The sequence below is a fragment of the Varanus komodoensis genome, unplaced genomic scaffold (assembly GCF_004798865.1).
Source record: "Varanus komodoensis strain SLA01 unplaced genomic scaffold, ASM479886v1 scaffold149, whole genome shotgun sequence".
In the NCBI taxonomy this organism is placed as follows: Eukaryota; Metazoa; Chordata; class Lepidosauria; order Squamata; family Varanidae; genus Varanus; species Varanus komodoensis.
In genome coordinates this window covers 16,257-26,522 of record NW_025335434.1, presented here as the reverse complement: position 1 = coordinate 26,522, position 10,266 = coordinate 16,257, and the positions used below count along the sequence as shown (strand labels likewise).

The following is a 10,266-nucleotide window of genomic DNA, read 5'->3' as shown; positions in this document are numbered from 1 at the left end:
AGGCCGCTTTCGGAAGGGGCTGGAGGGGGAAGAGCCTCCCGGAGTCCTGGGATGTGATCGCCGCCGTCCAAGCGGAGAGTCTCGCTGGACGGTGGGCGGAGAGGGGGAGGCAGGGACGCTGAGACGGGGCAGAGTCTCCCAGGGCAGCTTGCTCGAAAGCTGGCACCGTGCAGACGCGCCGAAGTACGGATTTCCTCCTCCTCAGCCAGCATGGCCAACCCTACCCATCTTCAGGGCACCAGACTGGGGAAGACAAAGTGGCTGACATGATCCACCCCGCTCAGCCAGGTCATAGCAGCCTGGGAGGCTCAAATCTTCCCCTCAGCTACATACCATGTCAGTCTGACTTACTTCTCTGGGCTCTTGTAAAGAGGAGGGGATCACATGCATCCCTCTGGAAAAAAGTAAGATCATAAGAAATCCATGATCTTTTTCTCCAACAGAAAAAGTGGTTCTGGGGGAAGATGTTGCCACACAGTTTGCAATCAAAATGTGTGATATGTTGACAGTAATGTATCCTGACTAACTTAGATTAAATTTGCAAATACTCCAAATTAGTATTCTCTTCTATCCTGGGCAACAGGTGTAATAGAAGTAATTTTTGCAATGTTCATGGTTGTAATTCTGCATTTTGGACATTCCCCAAATTGGTTTGGGATCCTCCCAAGTTGTGGTGGTAGAAGAACATCTGGTTCTTCGCTTTTGTAAATCGTTGCTTCTGAAGAAATACGTTTTAAATACTCATGACGAAAACTGTATATTGAAGAAATGTGTTGAGTATATTAATTCATTTATTCACCTAATGTGAGCACAGGTTGCACAAAAGGCAGTTGCAGAAATACTGACCAAACCAATTTCATGACCTCCCACTGGGGAGATGGGCAAGAATGTTTCCTTTTTGCTTGTGTTGCTCAAGGGAACCTTGTTTCTTTTATCTGGCCTTTGTAGCACCAATATTTGGGCTGCCTGCAAGAAAGATTCTCCTAGTTTGCTTCCTTGCATCTCAGATAAAAACACCCAACTCTTCCTATGTACCTTCTCCTTTCAGTAGGAGTATGACTTTGAATTCTAAATGAATTGTGGGAAAGGAACACCCCCGTCCTGAGGCAAGAGGAGAGATCTCTTTCTTCCTAGCATTGCATTAGTCCAAACAAGAGCAGTAAAACATTGAAGGTTGCCTTTTACTGTGAGACCATCTGTTGATGCTGAGCGGTGGCATCCAGGGTTTCAGACGGTTTCTCTCAGCCCTATTTGAAGAGACCAGTAACATAATTCTTACAAGTGCAAATTGAAACATAATTCTTACAAGTGCAAAGCAGGTATGCAAAGCCGTTCTTTTCCCTTCCCTGCCAGTTCTTTGATTGGAAAGACTATTGTGTTCCAATAGGAAATAATACGTTGACTTTGCTGGATTATTTTATTTATTTTATTTATAAAATGTGTATGCTGTCCAATTACTAATGTCTCTGGATGGCTAACAGCATAAATAAATTGCACTCTGGCTGCAAATTAATAAAATACAATAACAAAATTCAATATTAAAACATATTAAAATATTGATTAAATAAAATGGTCTTAACCTGGTGCCGAAAAACATGGCGGACCTCTCTGGGGAACGCATTCCATAGTCGGGGCACCACTGCAGAGAAGGCCCTCCTCCAGGTACTCTGTCTCCTAACATCTTTCACAGAGGGTTCCCGGAGGAGGGCTTCTGTTGCCGATCTCGGGGCGGGAGGGCAAATAGGGAAAAGGCATTCTTTCAGGTATCCTGGTCCCAAGCTGTTTAGGGCTTTATAGGTAATAACCAGCATCTTGAATTGAGCCTGGACTTCGATGGGAAGCCAATGGAGCTAATGGAGGACTGGGGTTAGATGAGAATTACACCAATGTTTAATAGCTCTTTTTTCTTGTCTGTTTTTGGTAGAATACATAAATTATGAACTGGCTGAGCAGCCTTGATCAAAAAGTGGCAAATATCTGGCCAGGGCGACTTATTTTATATTGTTATTTTTTGCATTTTTAACTTAATGTTTGTACTTTACAAACATTTTAATTTAATGTTATAATTTAATGTTTGTATTTTTTAACTTAATGTTGTAAGCCACCCCGAGGCTTCGGCGAATGGGGCGGCATAAAAATGTTTGAATAAATAAATAAAGCTTGTGTTGATGCCCCTTTGGAATGAACTTGGAAATGGAAACCTGATGGCTTTTCTGTAGCATCATCTCCTCCATTTTAACTGCAGCTAATAAATGTTTGGAATAATATGGAGACGCTACTTTGAATCAGTAAAGTCTACTCAGATTGACAGTAGTTCTCTAGTATCTCAGACACTGGCATTTTCCAGCCCTGCCACACATACTTTCCCAGGTGAGCTTTGCTCAGCTGAGGGAGAGGTTGCCTTTTTGGAAGGAGTGCCTACATCCATATATGCCCGCCCGACCCTTGAGATCAGCGGCAGAGGCCCTTCTCCGGGAACCCTCCGTGAAGGAGATTAGGAGGGTGAGTACTCGGAGGAGGCTTTCTCTGCGGTGGCGCCCTATCTATGGAATGCGCTCCCCAGAGAGGTCCGCCTGGTGCCGTCGATATTTGTTTTTCGGCGCCAGGCGAAGACCTTTTTATTTAAACGCCATTTTAATTGTTAATATTATTTGCTTATTTTATCTGGCCAGGGTGACTTATTTTATATTGTTAATTTGTTGTATATCTGGATGTATTATATTTTAATGTTGTGAGCCGCCCCGAGGCTTCAGCGAATGGGGCGGCATAGAAATGTTTTAAATAAATAAGTTCTTTTATTTTTAATGAGGGAAGACTATGTGTAACTGTTAAAACTAACATACCTCTGGTTTCAGTCTACCTAGTTTGCCTTCAATCCTCTTCCATACTTCTGATCTTTCTTGTGGAAACCATATTGTATTGAATTTAGGGAACTGAGGTACAGGCTTATAAGGGGGAAGGAACATAAAGTTAATACTCTGCTATGAAAGAACCTTCCATAGCACTCATGTTGTCTTATTTCTTTCAGACAGGTAGTGGCAGTAGAAAACACATGAAGCGTCATATTAAGTGTCTGAGAAAAAAGGCTGGTATCCGGATGTGGCAGGAAATTTTGGAAATAGAGACAGGATGAATGATCTGGAAGAAAATCAGACAAAGCAAGAGAGGAATGAATATCAGGACACAGACATCCATACAATGGTGGCACAACAAAACACCCCCGAGGAAAAGAGAGAGAGAAAATGCCCAGTACGTGGAAAAATGTTTCCTTGTAAATCTTCCTTTGATGACCATGGTTCCATGCAAAAAACAAAGAAGAGATACCAATGCCTTGAGTGTGGAAAGAGTTTCAAGCGGAGTACAGAACTGCTCAACCATCAGAGAACACACACAGGAGAAAAACCATTTAACTGTCTAGAGTGTGGGAAATCATTTAGTCAGAAAGTGGCACTTACTATCCATCAAAGAATACACTCAGGGGAGAAACCATTTAAATGCTTGGAGTGTGGAAAGCAATTCTGCCAGAGTGGTGCCCTTCAATCACATCAAAGAATTCACACTGAGGAAAAACCATTTGAATGCCTTCATTGTGGAAAGAGCTTCAAACAGAAGGGTTACCTTACTATACATCACCGAATGCACACAGGAGAGAAACCATTTGATTGTTTGCAGTGTGGGAAGAGTTTTGCTCAGAAGAGAAGCCTTACTAGACATCAGATCATTCACATAGAAGGCAATCCCCTTAAATGCCTAGAATGTGGGAGGAGCTTCAAACACAAGAGTTACCTTACTAAACATCAGAGGATGCACACTGGAAATAAACCATTTCAGTGTTTGCAGTGTGGAAAGAGCTTTTCTTGGAAAAGAAGCCTTACTAGACATCAGATGATTCACACAGAAGACAACTCATTTAAATGCCTGGAGTGTGGAAAGAGCTTCCAGCAGGAGGATATTCTTGCCTCTCATAAGAAAATTCATAGTGGACAAAAACCATTTGAATGTTTGCAGTGTGGAAAGAGCTTTATTTACAGGCAGAGTCTCTCTAGTCACCTGATAATTCACATGGAAAACAACCCATTTAAATGTATGCAGTGCGAGAAAAGCTTTAGCCGGAAGTATCATCTTGTTCTGCATCAAAGAACTCATGCTGAAGGAAAGTCATTTAAATGCCTGCAGTGTGGAAAGAAGTTCCAAAACTGCAGTGCCCTTAGAACACACAAAATAATCCACACTGGGGAAAAACTGCATAAATGCCTGGAGTGTGGGAAGAGCTTCAAATGGAAGACGGCCCTTAATTTCCACCAAAGAACTCACACAGGAGAGAAACCATACGAATGCTTAGTGTGTGGGAAAAGATTCTACCAGAGAAGTGCCCTCATTTGCCATCAGAGAACCCACACAGGGGAGAAACCATATCAGTGCTTGGAGTGTGGAAAGTGCTTCAGTGTGAGACCGTCACTTACTTTGCATCAAACCACTCACACAGGCAGAAAACCATTTAAATGTTTAGAATGTGGAAAGAGTTTTAGTCGGAAAGCTTACCTCTCTTTACATCAAACAACTCACAGAGGGGAGAAGCCATATAAATGCTTGGAATGTGAAAAGAGCTTCAGCCGTAAATCATATCTTAAATTTCATAAAAGAACTCACACAGCGGAGAGACCATATACATGCTTGGAGTGTGGGAAGAGCTTCAGGCAAAAGGCATACTTTTCATTACATCAAAGAATGCACACAGGGGACAAACCATTTAAATGCCTGGAGTGTGGAAAGAGCTTCAGTCGAAGGGAGTCACTTACCTCACATCAAAGAACGCATGTAGATACATCGGAGGAGGAGGAGGAGGAAGATCCCCCTTCTACAGTAGACTCAGGGCAACCTGAGGGATCCTGTAGCAGTGGAACCGCTACTTCCCAAACTTCACCAGAGCACCAATTGCAGTGTATCAGGTGGGACACTCAGAGCCATGGTGGGATAGCCCATCTGATTCCCCGCAGGCCCTTTCGCCCCGGGCATACACATGTGTAAGCTTCTACTCACAAGTAAGGATGTGCTTATGAGGAGGCAGATTCAGCTGGAGTTATTAATCCTGACTCAGGGTCAGCCAGAATATATGTCCCTTTCTGAAAACAGAAGACAATATTTAAGTTTCTGGAGTAGGAAAGGAACGTGAACCTGGGCACACATCTTCCTAAGCATACAATTAATATTTAGCGCTTCTGGCATGTACATGGGGTGATCAGATCACATCAAATACTCCTTGTGGGGGTAGATCTTCTTGTAACATTGTGACAGTGGTTTTTATAAAATGGGTCTTTAGAGATGTGAGTGGGTTGAGCTGGGGAAAGTTCAAGAAATGTTTTGCTGGGAGACAGATATTTTGCAGCTGATCAAGTGGTGGATAGGAATGTCTCTCTCACACACTTTGTAAGTGCACTTTAATAAGATGAAGCCAAGTACAGATGAAATAAATTTGCATGAAAGTGGAATTACTGAAATGTGACTATAATTAGTGTCATTGCTTCTTGGTTAAACAAATGCTCATACAGTTTCTCTGATATGTGGAACGAACTTGGAATAAATATTCACCAAATGTATTGGTGATTAGATTTGTAGTTCTAAGTTTCCATGTTCTATTTTATTTTAAGGGCTTCATTGTGCTAAAAACTGTACCAAATATATGGTTAACTTAGCATAGCATAATAGAGTTGAAAGGAGCCAAGAATTTGGAATACAGCCACAACAGGATTATGGTTTGCATTTATGTCAGCCCCTGGGTACATTTTCAATGACTTAACACAGTCTCAGTGTCTCTAGTTAACTAAAATATATTATATTCGATTGCTTATAATATGGTTGTTAGTAATATCATGCAGGGATTTCTATGTATATATTCTCCTTTTTCATAATTTAAATGCACATCATGAAATGTATATATTGATGTTTCACATACTTTTTGCTACTCCAAAGTTCTTGGTAAAGTCTTCATCACTACCAGCAGTTGGAGCACATGTTGGTATGATGTCAGTGTCTGTGGGATTTTCCTTCAGCTGAAAACACATCATCCAATGTGAGTTTGAAACCAAAGTTTGTAATGGCTGCACTTAGGAGCTGTTGCTATGATTGCAACTTCAAAACCCTTGCTGCCCGATTGGGTCTGCAATCTAACTGACCCAACACACTTAACTCACTTCAAGAGTTTGGATATTCAGCTTTTTTCTTAAACAGTATGGGGGTTACAATAAAGCTTTATGGAGCTCTGGGAGATAAGTACCAAGGCATGGAGCAATAGTCCCACCTGCCACCTTCTGGAACTGGTCATCAGTTAAATGGAGGTGAAATCCAACACTGCTCGTATGTTTCTGAGCCTGAGCCAAGGTGCCGGTTGCGCCCTGTGAAGCCTTGACACAGCTCAGGACCAAAATGCATGATTGCCTGCCTACTGAACTGGTCTGGCCCGCAGACGGCCGCACTCACTGTGATGTGCTTTCACTGTGCGGTCCAAGCTGTTGTGTTCTGCATCAGCTGAAGCTGGTGTGGCAGCATCCCTAAAACCCAGGGCTTTTCAGGAGTCCTCCTGGGGGATCAGTCCCAGCCTTCCTGAGGTGACAGCACTGAGACGAGGCGGGCACATGGGGGTAGGTGTGGGCTGAACCCAAGACGTGTTTCTCTCAGAGGCAAAAGACGAGGCCACCTTCCTTCTCAAGTTATTTATTTATTTAAAACATCAGGGGCGGCAAAATATTCTTCCCACACACCTGAGGAGGGCAGGCCCGTTTTTATTTATTATATTTATATCCCATCCTTTTTCCTTGCGAGGAACTCCAAGCGGCTCACATAATTCTCCCCCCGATCTTATCCTCACAACAACAGCCCTGCGAGGTAGGCTGGGCCGAGAGTCTGTGCCTGGCCCAGGGTCGCCCAGCAGGCCCCATGGCTGAGCAGGGACTCGAGCCCAGGTCGCCCGAGTCCCAGCCCCGCAAGGCCCACCTGGCTCTCGGAGGCCCAGGTCTGACTCGCGGGCCCTGGGCCCTCTCCCGAGCGAGGTGCGCTGGGGTGGCCCCAGCCGCTGCCCCTCTCATTTTATTTATTTATTTATTTTATTTATTAAAACATTTCTATGCCGCCCCATTCGCCGAAGCCTCGGGGCGGCTCACAACATAAAGTTAAAATACAAAAAATAATAATATAAAAAATAATCAGGGCACCACGGCCGCCCCCCGCCCCGGCCAGCAGCCCGGGGCAGGAGCGCTACGGCGAAGGAAGGAGCCGTGAAAACCAGAGCGAGAGAAGGAAATGGTACCGCGATCTCTCTCTCGCGGACTCCTCTGGCAGGGGAGGATGGGCGCTGTGATCCAGCATGCCCGGAAGGCGCCAGGCCAGGCTGGACCCACCCGAGAGAGGGCACGAAATCGCCGCCGGCCTCCCTCCCTGGGGGGGGGGGGGGCCAGGCCTCCAAGGGTTAAGGGAACCGAACGCTACTTCCTAGAGCGGAAAGAAGCGGCCCGACGGGAAAGAGCGGAAGTGCCCCGCCTTTGCCTCCCCGGAAGGGAAGTCGGGCTGGGCCGGTTACCTGGCGACGAGGGGAGGCCGAACCGACGCCTAGCAGGTATGGGGAGGCGCGTGGGGCAGAAAAGAGGGCCTTGCTTGGACAGGGACTACCCGAAAGAGGAGACCCGCGCGGTGCTGCCTCCTCCTTCCAGCAAACGCGCTGGGCTGCATGTTTCACCATCCCAAGCCGGATGGCTAATGGGAGTTGTAGTCCGGCGCCTTTGAGGGCGCCAGGTTGGGGAAGGCCAAGCGGATGGCCTCACGGGACCCATGTTCACGACGCCTGAGTCAGGCAGCGGTCTCGCCCTGGGCTACAGTCTGGTCAGTGGTTTTATTTTGGGACTGGCGTCTCGCTCCGCTCAGCTCAGCTCAGCTCAACCTTCCTTAGTTCTTGTAAACGGGAGAGGATCGTGTGTGGCAAGTCCAAAACAATAAGCTTTTTTTCCCCCTCCCCCCGCAACAGAATGTGACCGGGCGAAAATGTTAGCATGAGGGATCAAAATCCCCCATCAGTTTACGTTCCCGAGTCCCAAGCTCAGCTGCATTTTGCCAAAACTCCGGATCAGTGGTCTGTACTCCCCCAACCCGCACCTGCAGGCAAACAAGTGAGACGTAACTGACCTCAATTTGTGCATTTTGGATGTTCTCATAAGGATATTGAGATTCACTCAACTTGTAGCTGTGATAGTAGAGAACATTTGTTTCTATGCTTTGCCAAATTGCTTTAAATATAGCTGAAGAGAAGTGGGGAATTGCATAGAAACATAGAAACAGAGCGAGTCAGAAGGGGTCTCCTGGGCCATCTAGTCTGACCCCCGGCTCCAGCTGGCTCTGCTCATGACATGCCCACCATGTGCATGCCCAGCTGTATGAACTCACATTAATATTCTGTATTTTAAAGCCTCGGTTGCGTATTTGGCTTTTATTCACCCAATGTTAACACAAAAGATGGAAGTGGTAATATTAACCAGACCAGAATCATGACCTCACACTGGAAAGACAGTTAAGGGACAGCATGAATGCTTCCTATTTAGTTGAGAGGCTTAAATGAACTTTGCTTGCTTCCTTTAGCTCAGTAGGCTGCAAGATGTCAGGACAGGCAGATTCCACTGGTTTGCTTCCATCAGACTTTTAAATCACACTTTAAAAATCCCAGTCTCCCTCTCTGTCTTTTCCTTGCAGAAAGCGCATTCATCTTTACATGGTTATTTATTTATTTAAAGTTTTTATATGTCGTCCCCTTGCTACACAGCCTCGGGACGGCTCACAGAAATGTAAGATACGTAGTGTAGGACCACCTGAGTCACAAAACAAGACTCTGTGATGGCATCAGTTCAGGCAAGGCAGTAAAACATACCAGAGGCCATCTGGCTCAACATTTTCAACACCTAGTTGGCAGCAGCTTTACAAGTTTTCGCATGATGGGATCTGAACCTTGCGATTTATGTATGCAGCACACGTGTGTCCAACTGACTGATTATGTCGCTGCCTTTGGTAGAAGAATGTTAAAGCCTCACAACACGGTGAAGTATGTTTTGAGTTTCAGAAAACTCTTCCTCTGTGATTTGAGGAGTAGGGAGAGGAATGGTCAAAGCCCAGTCTGTAGTCAGTCTAGTCTTCACTTTGCGGGCATATGAGATTGAGTTATATATGACACAAAACAGTGGAGACATTCTGGAACAAAATGCATTTGGCAACTCTGTTGGCAAATCTTTCAATAAAAATCCAAAGTCATCCAAATCTATTTCAGGGTCTGACAATAATTCACTTGCTTCTGATAGGAGGCAGAGGTTGGGGTGTTGTTGTTGTTTTGATGAGTAGTAATGGAGAATTTGTTCTACCAGGATTGTTGGCATTTTTCTAAGTGATGGATCTTGGAGTCCTAAGAGTGGTTGCCTCCATAGTATCTCTGATTAGTGCCCCAGTTGCAGCCACCAGGACATGACCCCTTGACCTGAGCCAGACTTCTTCGGCTTTATTCCTCAAGATTCTCTCTGTATGCAAGCATTCGTAGAATTATAGAATCACAGAATAGTAGAGCTGGGAGGGGTCAGAAGGCCACTGGATCTAACCCCCTGCTATTGCAGGATGCTAAGCTACACCATCCCACTCAGATGACTCAGAGACATTTTTGAATGCCTCCAAAGGCTGACCCAGCCAGCATGTTGATGGCTGTTGTGTGAGTAATTTTCAATATTTTTATTGCTGTATTTTCAACTGTTACCACTTCCATAAGTTATTTGAACAACCTATTGGAAAGCAGCATGTAAAGCTATATAACAGGTGGGAGCTACTGAGGTGTGGTGCTTAGAGTGTTGGACTAGGAACTCAGGAGATCCAGGATCTAGTCCCCACTTAGCCAGGAAGTTCACTGGGTGACTTTGAGCCAGTCCCAGACTCGGTCCAACCTACCTCACAGGGTTTTGTGAGGACAAAATGGAACTGTGTAGGCTGCCTTGAGTTCCTCACAAGAGGAAGAAAGGTAGAATATAAATGCAGTGTTGTTGTTGTTGTTGTTGTTGTTGTTATTACCTGAAGGAGCGCTTACATCCATATATGCCCGCCCGCCCCTTGAGATCTGCGGGAGAGGCCCTTCTCCGGGAACCCTCCGTGAAAGAAATTAGGAGGGTAGGTACTCGGAGGAGGGCTTTCTCTGCGGTGGCGCCCTATCTATGGAATGCGCTCCCCAGAGAGGTCCGCCTGGCACCATCGTTA

General features: G+C 45.3%; 1 protein-coding gene across 1 annotated transcript in view; it reads left to right on the top strand.

Moving 5' to 3' along the window:
• LOC123020269 (zinc finger protein 721-like) overlaps nt 1-10,266 on the top strand; it is a 17,145-nt gene continuing 6,879 nt past the window's right edge. The window contains exons 1-2 of the mRNA XM_044423732.1: nt 1-404; nt 3,029-5,024. Of these exons, the coding sequence (XP_044279667.1) occupies nt 3,130-5,024 (1,895 nt within the window). The 5' untranslated portion in view covers nt 1-404; nt 3,029-3,129. The remainder of the gene's footprint in view (nt 405-3,028; nt 5,025-10,266) is intronic.